Genomic DNA, 17,238 nt, shown 5'->3' with positions numbered 1-17,238 from the left:
AAAAATGCACTGCAAGTTTCTGTAGATGCAAACAGAGTATTCATGTCACAGCTTTATGATGTACTGTTGGCAAAATCGTGGGCTAGAAGGAGAGAAGGAGAGAATGAGAGACTAATAACTTGTATTAATTGATAGGTAAGCCCCTCTATTATAAATAGAGGAGAAAGTTACAAGAGACTAAAATAGGCGATATGGGACTAAAACCCACATAGCCGACTTACACTTAATAACATAAAAACTACCCCAAAAGGACCAGAATACCCTCACGGTATTCTGGAGTACATAGTCCAACACTCCCCCTCAAGCTGGATTATACAAATAAGTAAAGAAAGAAGATCCAGCTTGAACTAAAGAAAAAAAGAACTCCATAATAATGCTAACACTCCCCCTCAAGTTGGCGCATACAAGGTACTAATGCCCAACTTGAACAAAATGAGAAAAAATAAGTTGTAGCAGAATCCAGCTTCAAGACGATTGCAGCTCCCAAATAAACCTTCAAGAACTTGAAAAAATAGATCTTCAAAACTTGGGCAGACTTGATCAGCAAACCGGGACTGGAATGTCTTCCAAAAAAGGCAACTTTCACCAATCTTCTATTGCTGTCCAGTGATGAATCTCTGAATGATAATCTTGAAGATAAGTAACTAAGGTAGCGAGCAGATGAATCAAGCAATAGAAAAGATCAAGCAGTGGAAAAAATCAACCCAATTGTAGAACCTCATATAGGCAGGCAATCACCAAACATCTTCAATACTTTAATACCAATCTCCCCCTTACGGAAAACTCACCCCAATAACAAAGTAGATACCCGTTGGCAATGGTGAAAACTCTAATCTTCTATGTTTTGCACCAAGTGTTCCTGCAAGTTTTGCTTCCTGCAATGGCTGCAGTATACTGTACATAATCCCCCCCTCACGTGTAGTGGACGTGGACATTACAGAGATGATGTAAGTGATAGGTCAAAAACATAATATTCCAGAATGTTCCAAACGGTGCCAAGGGTAATGGAAAGAGCAGAAATGGCAATTTAGAGAATACCATAAACTTCCAAGGTGGTTATGGGTATATGCCAAAGGTATGGTTTGGGAGGTGGTGAAGTGAAAAGAAGCAGTGGGATAATGAACCATGGACAAAGCAACACAGTAATTTACAACCTTCTTTCAATCGATCAAACTAATTCCAAAATACCAATCTCCAATGATCAGATCTGAATTATAAAAAAACAGGTCTAATTTGTAGAAGGAGAAGGTACCATTCTGCAAAAACTTGATTGAATTTCACACAAGGAAGTACTAGTGTGCAAAATTCCAAACTATAAACTCCCACAGGCTAAATAGAACTGACGAAAATATTTAGACAGCAATGGATGTAAGAAGCTTCAACAAAAAAACTTGGATCAGATCTTATTTGTGAACAATGCTAGGATCGAGCTCTCAAAGGGAGCCGGATATGAACCAGAAAAGCTTCACATAACTGAATAGGTTCGTTGTTGCAACCAATAACCTTGGAACACACTGTTGTAATCCAAAATAAGTTGATCTCCAGGGTAGTAGATTCGAGTCTTCAATAATGAAAGAAATTCGAACTCCAATAGTAAGATACTCAGTCTCAATAATAGGGCAGCAATAGTCCACATAAAGGCAGCAGTAACATGTCAACCAGTCATCCTTACAGAAGCCAATGAATAGAACAAGCAAGGTAGGTAGTAAAGCTCAATAGAACCAGCAAATATAAGATAATCACTCAGTAGATCCAATAGGTAGTTGAAGCAACCAGCCACATAAGAACAAGGAAAATAGGTTGATTATTGGAAAAATCGAGCCATAAGAATGAACCTGAATTTTTTCCAAAAAATAACTGATGATTGATGCTGAAATATGGGTTGAATACTCCTCTGATATGTATAAGACTCTCCTCAAAATATGAGCTTGATAGGAAAACCCTAACCCTAAAATCGATTGTTGTCACGGTTTTAGAAAACCCTGAAATTGAGATCGATTTAGGGAAAGGGAGCTGTAAATGCTGATGTAGACATGCAATAGATGCTGACCAAGGCTGCTAGAATGGAACCTCCAAGATGAACAATCAATCTCCAGTAAGAGTGAGACCTGATCTTCAAAGGGGAGAGACTCCAAAAAATCGCAGAAGTTGAGCAGGGTAGCATTACAGCACTACACCAGCATAAAGGACCTTCTTCAAGCCTTGAACTGATGAAGGAGAGTTCTCTTTTAATGTTAGAACCACCTCCAAAGCACTCGAACAGCAACAAACATCTCTAGCCCAAATCGATTTTTATCAGGGTTTTGGAAAACCCTGAAAAGAAGAGATCGATTGGGGTAGGGGTCTTAAAAAAACTTGGATAGGTGCAATATTGAGGTCGATTGGTCCTTGAACTGGGAGTAATCAGCCCTCCAAAAATTAGCAAAAATTGAAACCTGAAAGTCAGGGTTTTTGGCAGGCAACCAAATTAGCAGGTTAAGGAATTTTTGCTGTAGAAACAAATCCAGTCATCAGAAAGGATCCAAACTTAGGTCAAGTAGGGCTTGTAGTAATAGGGAATCACCCCCAAAAGATCAGCTGCATCTGAAAAAGGAAACACCAAAATCGATTGGAGTCAGGGTTTTGGAAAACCCTGACAAGTTGAGATCGATTAGGGTATGGTGGCTGGAATTAATTAAAGCTTGGAGAAAAAGGAAATAGGGAATGAGGATAATGGAATAGGGTAGAAAGGGGCTGGAGAAGGGTGCATAGGGAGCTCCAATGGTGGAAGGTCAGCCTTCAATAGTAATAGGAAGTCGATCTCCAAAAAATTCTGGAAAACCCCAAATCGCAAAGATGATTCCAGCAGTATTTTACTATAAAAAAGTAGATAGAATGGAGGAGGGCCGCAACTAAATCATTGGTTAGGGATTTTACCTCATTAGTGCTGCCCCCTTACAAGGAGAAGAAGAAGAAAACCAGAGAAAGAGAAGCCGAGAGAGAGAGAGAAGAAGGAGAGGTCGATTGGAGAGATGGAGTAGGGTTTTTTCTCTTTTTCTAACCGAGATCAGACCAGCTCTGATACCATGTTGGCAAAATCGTGGGCTAGAAGGAGAGAATGAGAGAATAATAACTTGCATTAATTGATAGCTAAGCCCCTCTATTTATAATAGAGGGGAAAGTTACAAGAGACTAAAATAGGCGATGTGAGACTAAAACCCACATAGCCGACTTACACTTAATAACATAAAAACTACCCCAAAAGGACCAGAATACCCCCACAGTATTCTGGAGTACATATTCCAACACTCCCCCTCAAGCTGGATTATATGAATAAGTAAAGAAAGAAGATCCAGCTTGAACTAAAGAAAAAAAGAACTCCATAATAATGCTAACATGTACATTCGACCTCGTTTGAACTCTGATTGAGGCGAGACTTGAGGCATTTGAATCTCCATCCAATGGGTCAGTCTTTTAGTTTTACCCAAAGTCAAATGTACATGCGCTGCCAGTTCTCTGAAAACAGTGTGAACCATGCATGTTGTCATACTTGTAACTCTCTTTGTACAACTCCAAATGACTTGACTCCAGTTCCAATTGAAAGATCCTAGCAAATACGCCAACTCTCATGTTTATGGCTTCAACAGAATCTAAGTGAAAGAATACTCATTACTTCCTTGAAGTTGTTGCACAGTGTAATTCTCCCAACAAAACACACTGGGCTTCACCTTATCTCCACTCCAAGCTCTCCAACACCACCAAACACACACCATCACTATGTGTTGGCTCTACTATGACCAAAAAGGATGCCAATTTTTTAGGCAACGGGTTCCATGAGTACAATCTTTGGATATTATTGGATTTTATGTTTTGATGATTACACTCTATTTGCATATAAAACTATAATGTTCTTCATAGTTCTTTAATGAGTATATAGGTTCCAAGCATTGAGAAGTGTGTCCTTGAGCCTAAGCATCAAACTAGAAGATTTAAAGATGCTCAAGAGACTGTCAAAGATTGGTAGAGCTCAAATTGGAAGATCAAGTCAAGCCATTCATGAGGAATCAAGGAACTCGAGCCAGAAATGGAAGATTTATTTTAGGTTGCTAGAATGTATCCTAGATGTTTTATTTTATCTTGTAATATTTAAATGATCCTAGGATGTAATGATCCCAAGTACTCAAGCTCAGCTAATCACCTATGGACTTAATATGGAAAACCTAAGATAGGTGGCTCATAGTGTAGACTGACTAAATCAAATGGACCTAAATGGTTAACATCTATGATGAGCATTGACTTACCCCTATGGTAACCTAATTGGTCCTTATTTTGGTTTACTTGGCATGGCATGAGAGCCTACTGGAAATTATGTCCAACTAATGTGCTTAAATTTGAGAAAGGCCATTTAGTGCACTGGCGGCCGACCAGCTCTAAATTGAGCAAACGACCGGTATGCTCAAGAGTAGATGATAGAAACATGATCCGCTGGTTACCGAGAGCAATTTTATGCAAACGGATGCAAGGTCGGTCAACTGACAGATCATCCGAACAATGTCTGAGAGGTGTTCTTCGAAGTCTACATAGCGGCAGTCGACCAGCTCTATAAAGTGGTGGACCGGAGTTCAAAAAATTAGAACCATTTGAAACGATAACTGCTAGTTTTGTTTTACAGTTGAAAATTGATCTATAAATAGTGATTTGGCTAGTGTTTCAACAAGAGACTTTGGGGCAAATACGTGGAAATGCTGCCATAGTTGTCATGGTGTCGCCATGGCGGTGTCATGGTGTCGCCATGGCGGTGCCATGGCGTCTTGGCACTGGAGAAGCAAGCATATCGAACTCCGACATGGATGATGTACAAATATCGCCCGATATGGCTTCCATGGCGTCGCCATGGCACCGCCATACCACGATATATGGGCATATCGCCGATATTAGTGTATAAAACTTAGGTTTTAAAATTTAAATGCTTTTTCCTTGATCTGTATTGGAGGTGTAACTTGAAAAGCTACACCTGCAATACACATTAACATAAAAAAATTAAAACCATTAAACAGTACACTATACCCTAATTTTGAAACACTATTACTAATTGGAATTGGAATTTGGGAGAAATAGAAATCGCAAAGTGAAAGTTCGAGACAGAGGAGAGAGTTTGTGAGACAGAGACACAGAAACTGAAGGAGTTAAGAAGATGAAGAAGTGAGAAGAAGAAGAAGAACTTTGGCTTCAGTTCCTGCAACTCTCGGCAAGTTCGAACCCCTCCGGTAACCTCCAAGTAAGTAATTTTTTTTAATTTTTTTTTATTTGGTTGTTCTTCTTCTTCTTCTCCAATCTCCTCCCAGTCCTCCGGTATCTCGATCCTTCTTCTTCAGTTCTTCTTATTCTTCTTCTTCTTCTTCTTCTTCTTCTTCAGTTCTTCTTCTCACTTCTTCGTCTTCTTCACTTCCGCCAACTCTCTCCTTGAGTTCTTCTTCTTCTTCTTCTCACTTCTTCGTCTTCTTAACTTCTTCTTCATCAGTTCTTCTTCTTGCCTTGCAGTTGCAGGCTTGCACACAGTCACAAACCTCGGTTTTTTCTTTTTTCTTTTTTCCTCTTCTTGCCTTGCAGTTGCAGGCTTGCACACAGTCACAGACCTCTCGGTTTTTTTTTCTTTTTTCTTCTTCTTGCCTTGCAGTTGCATGCTTGCACACAATCATAGACCTCTTGGTTTTTTGTTTCTTCTTCTTGCCTTGCAGTTCCAGGCTTGCACAGAGACAGTGAAGGTGTTTGTTTCTTCTTCTTCTTCTTGCCTCGCACACAGCCACACATACACACAGACACAGGGAGAGAGTCGAGAGACAGAGGGGGGGAGGAGGATTTATTACAGCCAGTAGTTCTCTCGTTTTTTTTTTTTTTTTTCTTCTTCTTACCTTGCACACAGCCACACATACACACACAAAGACAGGGAGAGAGTCGAGAGACAGAGGGGGGGGGAGGAATTTATTACAGCCAGTAGTCCATCACTCACACACACACACACACACACACACACACACAACAGCAGCAAGCACATATTCACATCAGCAAATTTATTTATTTTTTGTTCATATGGGCTGTTTATTAGGTTTATTCACTGATTTCACTCAATATAAAATTATAAATTGTGTTCTTTCAATTTGTTTTTTTGTTTTGTTACTTGTGTAGATTAGTAGTACACTAATAAATATTACACTTTCATGAATTAAACCATAGTAAATTAGTAGTACACTTTCCTGTTGATTTTTTATGTTATAGGGTACATATTATAGCATACTAAATGACATAAAAAAAAATAGAGAAAATAAAAAATAAAACATGGTCAACATGATTGCCATGGCAACACCATGGTGGGCGATGTGTCGATATATCGATCAGACACCCCTCCACTGACTTGGATCGCCGTGACGCCGTGACAACTATGAATGCTGCCTGGCTAAAATCGTGAATATTTCCACCACATAATGTGCTAAAGCTTGTAAACCTACTGAGCTATTGAGCAAAGAGGCTGAAGATCAAAAGAGCTTGAACTTGCAAATCAAATCAGCCATAGAGCATGAGCTACTGAGCAAAGGGATCAATATATGTGTTACAACTTACAACTTGCATATTCACTTGAAAAGAGGTAAGTTTGTGTTTGGCCTTTAAGCCATTGTGAATCACTTTTTAGGGATTGTGTTGGTGAAGGGTATTGAGGCCTTGAACCTGTGCTGAGTGTTTCTCCTACTTTGCAAGGAGAGTATGCTCTACTACACTGCAAGGAGAGTATGTATAGGCGTCGCTCCCTCCTTTAAACGGAGATTGTGATGTCGGGGAGATTTGTGTGTTGGTGTTTCTCATATCCTGCAAGGAAATTGGTTAGTGCAATTCCAAGCGGCAAGAGCTTTTGAAGTGGACGTAGGATGGTATTGAAGCTGTACCAAACCACTATAAATCTTGGGAGCGTTGTCTCTTTTTCTCTTCATCTTCATTATTTATTTTCTTGTGTTTTACTAACAATCGTTTAGAGATTTGAGATAGCAAACAGCGGAGGGTTTCAAAAGAAATTTTGAAGTTGGGATTTTATTCCGCACTTCCCAATTCACCCCCCCCCCCTTTAGGTTGCCTGTACGGTCCTACACCAACAATGACAATTCACCAACAAAACCAAACCTTCTGCCACTTGGTCTGAATGCCCGAGTCCACATGCCCAAAAAACTTTGACTTTCATATCAAAACACCAGGGGACTTTGGGGCTGGATGGAGCCCATGATATTAGTAGTCACCCTCAACAATGAGGTTGCGAAAATCTTCCACTAAAGCAAGCTGTAACCCATCCTTAATTAAAGAATCTCTGATCTGATCAAACTCCCACACCAATGGGGGCTGAATATGCGCCCCCCCCCCCCCCCCCAAAAAAAAAAACACCCCAAATGGATAGCTCCATTGGCAAGGACCAACACCTCACAATGAAATCATATTCTACCAACTTGTGAAAAGACAGGTGTCTGGCATATTTCTACATAGGAGGTTGACTATAGCCCAATGGGAAACCATCACTTTTACCCTCTCAATCACCACTAACTCCAAAGAAGACTCATCTTGTTCCTCCCAAATACACACAAAGCCGCTAATAAAGTGGATCTCCAAAGAAACTTCTCCTTGCTCCAAAAGGAGCCAAATGCCAAACTCATATCAAACCCACCACCATTCGGAGATGGCCAATCCATATCCAAAGGGAATGAAACCCTACTCTCTTGGCAACGAAGGGGCATTGGAGAAACAAGTGATCAATTGATTCACCATTCTCCTTACACATGAGACAAAGGAAGGGCAACAGGCAACATCTCCCTCTCCTCAACTGTTAGGTATCCGTAGTCATAACTTTCTTATGAGCAATTTCCCATCCTAAAGCCTTGTATTTTGAGGGGGCATGAGATGATGTGTTTTTCTTTGATCTTGCTTTCTTGCCCTCTTTTTCCCCCAATTCATGTGTGTAGCTGAACATTTTTTGGGTGGGTGTTTGGGGAGCAAAAAGAAGATATTTAAAATTTACATAAAAATGTCACCAAATGAAAACTTCATTATGATGAGTGTACATGAAAGTTCATAGATTTTAGATTATTGCATGAAGCTATTTTTTAGTACAACAAAAGCTATTCTAAGGCTAATAAGAGTGACAGGACATCAATTTTTTAATATGTACAGGAAGGAGAGACTTTTTGCATAGAATTTGACAGTGAATAAAGTCTTACCAGTGATCAGTTGCAAAATAGAGGTTTCAGTCATATTTTTGTTGAGGCAAAGGATGCCATAAGTACAATTTGTGAATTTTAATGGCTTTATGTTTTGGTGATTATATTCCATTTGTGTGTAAAAAAAGCTATTATGCTCTTCCAAGTGCCTAAATGAGTATATAGGTTCCAAGCATTGAGAAGCGTGTCCTTGAGCCCAAGCATTAAACTAGAAGATATCAAGCTGCTCATGAGACTTTGTCATGGATTGGTGGAGCTCAAACTGGAAGATCAAGTCAAGCCATCCACGAGGATTAAAGCAACTCGACCCAAGAATGGGAGATTTATTTTAGTTTGCTTGAATGTATCCTAGGTGTTGGTTTTCATCTTGTAATCTCTATAGAATCTTAGGATGTAATGATCCCAAGTGCTCAAGCTCAAATTACCTATGGACTTAATCTGGAAAACCTAATATAGGTGGTTCATAGTAGAGACTGACTAAGTCAAACTGGATCTATATGGTTGACATCTATCATAAACCTTGACTTAGCCCCTCTAGTAACCAGAATGGACCTTATATTGGCTCACTTAGTATGGCATGAAAGCCTATTGGAAAATATATCCAAGTGATGTGCTTCAATTTGTGAAAAAGGCCATTGACAATATTGGCGGTTGATTAAGCGGCTGACCAGCTCTAAGTGAAGCTAAGGATCAATGAGCTTCATAGCAGACAACCGGTACATGATCTGCTGGTTACCATGAGCAAACTTATGCAAACGGACGTTAGTTTGATCGACCAATGCAACTCCGAGTGGTGTTCTTCGCAGTTTACATGGCAGCGGCTAACCGGCTCTAGATAGAGGTCGACCGGAGTTCAAAAAATAGATCCATTTGAAATCATAACAGCTTGTTTTTTTACTATTGGAATCTGGTCTATAGATAGTATAATAGCATGAGTTACAAAAAGAGACTTTTGGACAAATACATGGAGAAAGAATACAGTATTTTCACTTATAGGAGAAACAGAAATAACATCAAGCAATTAATGTAGACGAAACAGAATATGGGTAAAGGAGAGAAAGAATACAATAATCTCACATATGATAAGCTATATATCTGGAAGCATATAAATTATTCAAAACGAAACAGTGTTCAATCCTTACCATTTTTTATAAAGGGATGACTGCCATGAAACACATAAACCTGCAAAATTATTGAACTTATCTTAAAAATTACAATTTTAATAATAGGACAGATAATTCTTTCTGTAAAAATTTCATGATGCAACTCAACTGTCTCCAACTATTTCAGTTATAACTTACAAACATCAACAGGAGCGTCAACAAAGCCTTCTACAAGTAGCATATGAAAGGGAGTGCCTTGGGGGCCTTCTCGATACATAACACGGAATTCTTCATTGTCTTCTTTTAACTGTCAACAGAAGAGAATGCTTCAATGGCATTACTTTCTTGACTGCATACTTCCAAAAAAAATCATTAAATTACAAGAATTACCTAATATTTCAAATAAATGAATTATACAGAACCACTACTGTTCTACAGTTGGCATCAGACAACAACTTTCTGGGTTGCCAGCGAGAAAGAAAGAGATTCAAATGAGAACCCAGGGTTAAAAGACAGAGAAACAAAATAGAATCAGAAGAAGAAGAAAAAACATTGAGATATCCTCCTGGTAGATTGTATTGTCGCCCATTGACATGGTCATCAGCATGTGATAAAATTAACAGAAGGTCAGGAGTTGGAACAGACAGGTGTCAGAGAACCATTTGACGTAACCCCCCCCCCCCAAAGCAATATTTTGCTTGATGTGCAAAACAATGAGAAAATAGACATAAAACAAGATAGTATACCTTCCAAACAGCATGCGATTTTTCATGAGTTTTTGACACATTACTGTCATTTTGGGAAGTACTCCTCAGCATATCGAGGAAGTTTAACGCTTCCTTGGTTCTTTTTTCTACAATATTCTCAGTGGGTTCTGCACAACATCATCATTAGAACCATTCCACATAGATCACATTATGGTAAAGCACATATAACATTTTATGTTATTTATATGTTTTGGTTGAGAGTGGGATGAGTTAACGGAGACAAACTTGAAAAATAATCTAATCATCAACCAACCCTGACTCTCACCCTGTGGCGACGAGCGTTGAAGTTGTTTCTTAACAAGGTTCTTAATATGTTCCTCATTTGCAAGATTCTGAGATGCGAGTGTTATATCCAGCCTCTCTCGAAACTCTGACACACTTTGTTTTGTCTCCATTTTGCATCTCCAAATACACCCAAAACAGAGACTTGTCTCAAGAAGTCCTATTGAAGACAATGCTGACTTCTCTCAATAGATTAAAATATTACCTGTTGAGGGGAATATACATTCGTTCAACCAAATATATCAAAATTACTATGAATGTGCATATCAGGGTAAGTAATAATTAAAAAAAAAAATTTCATTCTTGTAAGTGCAAAGATAACAGAATAATTGTACATTAAACTTAAGAATACCAACAGCAAAAAAAACACATTGAAACAAAGCCAGATGATTAGGCAATAAAACTAGAAGGTAACCAGCAAAAGGCAACTTAGAAACCCCAACTCTTGGGATGCAAAATTTACAGAAAGCAACCTACTCATTCAGTCAAACATGCGTGAGTGTGTAAGCTTAACGCATTTGCACAAACCTGAAGAACAAACTCAAATAAGATTTATCTGAAACTTTAACAACCATAAAATGCTTTTAGAAGAGTATCCCTCTTAGCAGAAAAGTTGTGCAACTTAGACAATTGTTCCTAAACAATAAAAATTAACAGTGATTGAAAGTAATTAATAACAAACTCTCTACATAGTACTCTTTCCCTTGTCAGCAAATAAAGCCAAAGAGCACCCCCCCCCCACACACACACACACAATTTTTTTTTTTTTGTGGGTGGGGGTGTGGTTGATTAATCACAGCACCTCCAATTTCATAAGCAGAGTTCACAGACTTTATTGATAAAACCCACGAATGTCTGTAGAAACTGCCCTTTTCTTTCTCAGCATATACATAAGACCATGAAAAATAAGTTATATCTGTAACTCATAGCACACTATTGAACTAGCCAACACAAAGCTCGAAATGGATTTCCGTTCAGCTCTCTAAATACATAGACAATTAAGGCCTTAAAATTCATCAAGACCCAGAAACAAATTTCAAATAAACTACTAAGATACACGATAAGGGAGTACCTTGGATGGTAGTATTTTCATCTTAAAGCATACAAATCAATTTTCTTTCCAGAAAGCAAATATTGAGATATGCATATATAGATATAAAGAAAACTCTCCAGATTTCGTATCTCAGCAAGTCAAACTCGGAATTCATCCGCACACAGAAAACACAACTGGGAAGAAAGAAAAAAAAAAAAAGCTCTCTCTCGAGATATATCATATACCCATTTCATGTATTGGCGCAATAAACTAAAGTAGCAACTCAAATTCACTGAAACCAAGACACAGATTTCAACAAAAATTAATTTATCGAACAAAAGATGAACTCACGTTATGGAACATGATAGAAAGGGAGCGCCCAGACGAAGATAGAAATTGAACGTGGACAGGTCTCGGTAATAACGCAGCTCAGACACGAAACTGATGATGAAAGGCAGCTTTCGCCAAAAAACCGTAAAAAATGGAAGTGAGAAAACCCAGTAAACGAAACCATCCATAGCGATGTTGAAGGTAAACAATTTGGCAGATGGGGGACCAAAGTATAATATCACGGTGGTTGACCTATGACGGCAAATTAATTAGCCAACTGTAAGAAGGTAGTAAGCAGCTCAACAAGACATTTCTTCATAAATGTGGAAGTTCTGTGATAAAGGCAAGGCAACTCAAGGCAGAAGAATTTGACTCCTCTGAGTCAACCGCAAGATAGTGATCTAATCCGGTTGGACCGTCTAGGGAGCACGAAGTACGAATCCTAACAGTAATCACCGACGTTTGTTGCGTTACTGTTAAGCATCACATGGGGTGCTGAGAGGACCGTTACGTGTCAAGCTCTTTTGATCGGCCGTACACTACACGTAGCACTATTCATTAGCCACATCACATCTCAAAGATTGAGAATCGGGTCAGCTGGGAGATTCGTTGGTTTGCTGAGTAAGAAGAGCAAGTTTTTTTTTTTTTTTTTTGGCCAAGAGATTGTTTGTGGTTGTGTAGCACCTCCATCAGTGCAGGAGCCCATGAGAGTGCATTTAGGGGTATCCATATAGATGATTTTTTATTTTATAGGGGATAGGATGGTACTTTTGCATGTTCATATGTCTAGGTGCAAGAGCTACACAATCAAGTAGCATTCTTTTTACCTTTTATTGGTGAAACAAGAAAAGTTTAGTATTGTTTGATTTTTTTGTAACATTGGAATGAGTATTACCAGAGATTTAAAAATTGAAATTGAATAGGCACGATCAACCGAACTCGATTCTCCTCAATCTAGATTGGTGTCAAGTGAATTGAGTCTTCTGGATTAGTTGTATAGATCCCCTTTCAATGGTACAGGTGGTCAACATGTATATCATGATGAACATGTGTCACCATCCTATGACTAAAAAAAATAATGAGTTGAAGAAGGAGGAGGAGGAAAGGGAAGAGACACAAACAGACAAGGCCAGGAAATGATGCAGTGGGAATGGGATGGGGAAAGGGTGGGGAGAGGGAGGAGAGGGATAGAGATAAGGAAGGGGGAGAGAAACAAAAAGGGGGATGGAGCTGAAGAAGAAGAATAAGGGGAGGGAGAGGGGGAAATAGAGGGTGTGGGGATTGTTAGGGTTTAGGGTTTAAGCATAAGGTTACTTAAAGCATTACACCCTGAGTATCTAGTTTGGAATACCCAGACTGCTGTCTCCAACTAGTATTTATAGAAAACTAGGGTTTAGGTCAGATGGACTAATTATTAGATTGCCCCTCACAACCTGAGTATTAATACAAGTAGGATTATATTAGAACATATAAAGGGATATTACATAAATACCTTTACAATCTCCTCCTATGTTCTACATATATCCACCACACATGTATAAAAACCATTGTTCAATCAATAATTGAATCAATACAAATTGAATATCAATAATCCAATAAATCAAATAAGCAATAAGTAAACTTCAAGAAATAAAACTAGGGTTTTAGATCAAAACTAAATCCAACAATAAATCAGAAGTTCCACATGCAAGTGGCTAAACCAAAAGAAATAATCAAAATGAAAAGTCATTGCAATCCATGTGACTTTACTCATCAAGTAAGTCATCCTCATCGAGATCCAGATTCAACTGTTCTCCTCCATCTTCGTCATTCTTTGTAATTTGTCAAATATGAATTTCATAAGATAATATGAATTCAATCATTTGCACAATAGTATCTAGTTCAACAATAAGAACTTAGTACATTCCATATATGGCTGAAGGTAAATAAAAAACAATAAGCATCATCATCAAGTTTCTTTACAAGAACTTGATCCTATATAGTCTCCATCATAAGGACCATACTATGTTTCCATTTGGAATATTGTGTTCATCATATCAGTCATAGATTTATGTTGTCTCATCAAATTTGGAATGGTACACCATACTATGAAAGACATGTCATCAAATTTGGAATGACATAAAGACTAACACAATATCATTGAAACATATCAAACATTTTTCATATTCCTTTGTGGAATAACAAAGTAAGGAAACTTCACATGAAAATTTGCTACACCATCAAGTTTGGAATGATTTCACAAACCCTCATACTTAGTAACCTAACTAAGTTATCTGAAACATGTAAACTATCCCGAATGCTTTCCAAGGTTAGATGAGATTCGAATAATTCATAATAATACTGGGTTAGGTTAAGACCTGACTAAATGGTCTTTAACCCCATCTCCCCCGTAGTTTTGAATGTTCGATCTTTGTTCAATCCCTTTGTAAAGGCATCTGCCGTATTATCCTTCGATCTCACATCAATCAAAGTGATAATCCCTTGTTCTGTTCGATAATTCAGCATGACCTGTTTCAGCCTGATGTGTCTCCTCTTACCATTAAAGAGTGAGTTATTCACTATCGTCTTTGTTGCTTGATTATCACAGAATATAGATATGGAGTTTAGCTTAAAACTCCTCAATGAAATATCCATGATTAGATCCTTTATCCACTCTGCTTCATCTCCCGTAGAAGCTAGAGCATAAAGTTCTGATTCCATTGATGATAGAGCAATACTAGTCTGTCTCTTGGATTTTCATGCTACAGCTGCTCCTCCTAGTGTAAATGCATAACCATTGGTGGATCTGCTGTCTCCCAAATCTGAGCACCAAGATGCATCAGAATATCCTTCCAAAGTTGGAGGATGTCCAGTATAACATAGAGCATAACCTAGAGTACCCTCAAGGTATCTCATCAGCTTCGTCAGGGCATCCCAATGCTCTTTTCTAGGATTACTAGTAAAACGACTCAGCATGCCTACCGTAAAGGCTATATCTGGCCTAGTGCAACTCATTGTATACATGAGACTACCAATCAGTTTAGAATATTCTAACTGATTCACGGTGTCGTCTGTGTTAGGTTTCAACCGTTTGTTATAGTCATAGGGTGTCTCAATCGGTTTACAATCACTGTATCCCCAACTAGAAAGTAGCATCTCAATGTAATGAGACAGACTAAGGATGATCTCTTACTCATCAAAGCTTACTCTCATTCCAATAATGGTGTCTACCATACCAAGATCTTTCATATCGAATTCTTTGGATAAAGTTTTTTTAATGTCTCTCACTACATAGAGATCAGAACCTAGAATCAACATCTCGTCTACATACAAGCAAATAATCGCAACCTTGTTTGACTCAGACAAAAAATAAAGGCACTTATCCGAGTTGCTGGTTTGAAAACTAAGGCTCTTTACTGTCTTGTCAAACTTCTCATGCTACAATTTAGGTGATTGTTTAAGACCATAGAGAGATTTGTTTAATTTACAAACTCTTTTTTCAGAACCTTCCATGATAAACCCTTCAGGTTGGTTCATGTAAATTTCTTTTGTTAGGTCTCCATTAAGGAAAGCCGTTTTTACATCCATTTGATGCATAACATAATGCTCAATAGATGCTATGGCAAGAAGAATCCTTATCGTTGCCAAATGGCAGACCGGGAAGTAGATGTCAAAATAATCTATCCCTCTCACATGGGTATAGCCCTTGGCTACTAACCGTGCTTTATACTTGGCTATAGACACATCCGGATTAAGTTTCTTCTTCAGTACCCACTTACATCCTATTGTCTTAGCCCCTCTAGGCAGATCAACAAGGTGTCAGGTCTCATTCTGCATTAAAGAGCTCATTTTTTCATCAATGACTTCTTTCCATAGCAGTGAGTCCCTAGATCTCATCGCTTCCTTATAGGTGGATGGATCAGCCTCTAAATGGTAGGTTACAAAATCATCACCAAAATCTTTGGGTACTCTATCTCTAGTAGATACTCTTCTAGGTTCTGATTCAGGGAGCATTGTGGGAGTAGTGTCAGAAACAATTGGTTCAGATTCGAAAGGTGATTCTGTAACCATTTCAGTCAAACCAGGTAAGGTCAGGCCTTTATCTCTGAGGAATTTATCTTCAAAGAATATGGCATCCCTAGATTCTATCACCACATTGATTGATAGATCTAAAAATCAATCTGCAGCACTGTCTTTTGCACAACCTAGATACACACAAGTGTTTGTTCTAGGTTTAGGACTCCTAGGGTCTTGTATCCTAACATAAGCTATACAGCCCCAAACTTTAAGAGTGTCATATCTACAACGATGATTATATCATAGTCATAAGGTGTAGAAGTCAATTTTGAATGTGGTAGTCTATTTAGAATGTGATTTGCAGTCAACACTGCTTCTCCCCAATAGCAAGAGGGCATGCTAGCTGTTAATAACATGGAGTTTAACATCTCTGTTAACGTCCTGTTCTTTTTTTCAGCTATGCCATTTGATTAAGGTGAGTAAGGAGTAGTAGTTTCAAGGATTATGCCTGCAGAGGCACAGAATTCCTTGAACTCTGTCAATTTATATTCTCCTCCCCTATCACTTCTAAATCTTATAATTTTCAAGTTTAACTGATTTTCTACCCTATTCTTGAAAATTTTAAAATTTTCAAATGCTTCATCTTTAGATTTTAACAGGTATAAATGAAAATATCTAAAAAAATCATTTATAAATACTATCAAATACTTTCGACCTCCTCTAATTGTGTAGCTTTTAAAGTTACAAATGTCAGAATGTATAAGTTCAAGAAGTTGAGCGCTCTTAGAAATCAGTCTTAAAGGTTTTATAGTTATTTTGGTTTGAGCACATACTTCACATCTGTTAAATCTAATTGAAGTGTCTAATGATAAATTATGAGTTTTAGCTAATTTGAGCATTTTTCCTATAGTTCACATGTCCTAACCTACAGTGTAGTATTTTGGGATCAAGTAAAGTATGGTTAACCTGGTTTTTTATCTCATTTGCTAAACTCAATCTAAACATACCATTCAAATTATAAGCACATCCAAAATAAAAAGAATTAACAGACAGTGTTACTCTACCACTACTAAAAGTAATAGACATACCAACATCAAGCAAAATTTCAATTGAAATTAAATTCTTTTCAAAATCATGAAAGATTTTAACATTTTTCAAAGTTAATATTTTACCTGATGAAAGAACCAAGTTCGTTGTCCCTTGTTGAAGCACTTTCACGACGTCTCCATTTGCAACAGTGACAGTCTCTGCTACTTGAACAACATCCGTGAGCAGGTTCTTGCTATTGCAAACATGACAAGTCGCTCTAGAGTCTAACCACCAATCCAAAGATGTATTAGTCAACCCCTTACCCTTACCAACCATGGAAACAAAGTTAGTAGGCTCAGTTTTGTCCACCAACATGTGAACTTCCTTTTGTGGTATGTCAGTGTTCCCTTTCTTAGGACCCCTACACTCAGATGCATAGTGACCCCATTTTTCGCAGTTACGGCACT

At 38.1% G+C, this 17,238-nt stretch overlaps 1 protein-coding gene across 6 annotated transcripts in view; it reads right to left on the bottom strand.

Moving 5' to 3' along the window:
• LOC122652638 overlaps positions 1–11,940 on the bottom strand; it is a 39,353-nt gene extending 27,413 nt beyond the window's left edge. The window contains exons 1-5 of one of the 6 annotated variants that reach the window (XM_043846432.1): positions 11,768–11,940; positions 10,355–10,588; positions 10,081–10,208; positions 9,533–9,641; positions 9,374–9,413 (exon numbers count right to left, since the gene is read on the bottom strand). In XM_043846432.1, coding sequence (XP_043702367.1) covers positions 9,374–9,413; positions 9,533–9,641; positions 10,081–10,208; positions 10,355–10,496 — 419 coding nt within the window. In that variant the 5' untranslated portion in view covers positions 10,497–10,588; positions 11,768–11,940. Of the gene's footprint in view, positions 1–9,373; positions 9,414–9,532; positions 9,642–10,080; positions 10,209–10,326; positions 10,737–10,831; positions 11,072–11,767 lie in introns of those variants that run through there. The other 5 variants (XM_043846431.1, XM_043846436.1, XM_043846433.1 and 2 more) reach the window with 5 other exon arrangements.
• Between the last annotated feature and the right edge of the window lie 5,298 nt (positions 11,941–17,238).

This window comes from Telopea speciosissima, chromosome 2 (genome assembly GCF_018873765.1).
Source record: "Telopea speciosissima isolate NSW1024214 ecotype Mountain lineage chromosome 2, Tspe_v1, whole genome shotgun sequence".
Classification (NCBI taxonomy): domain Eukaryota; kingdom Viridiplantae; phylum Streptophyta; class Magnoliopsida; order Proteales; family Proteaceae; genus Telopea; species Telopea speciosissima.
Note: the sequence above shows the minus strand (reverse complement) of the source record. Positions and strands in the feature narration are given on the sequence as shown.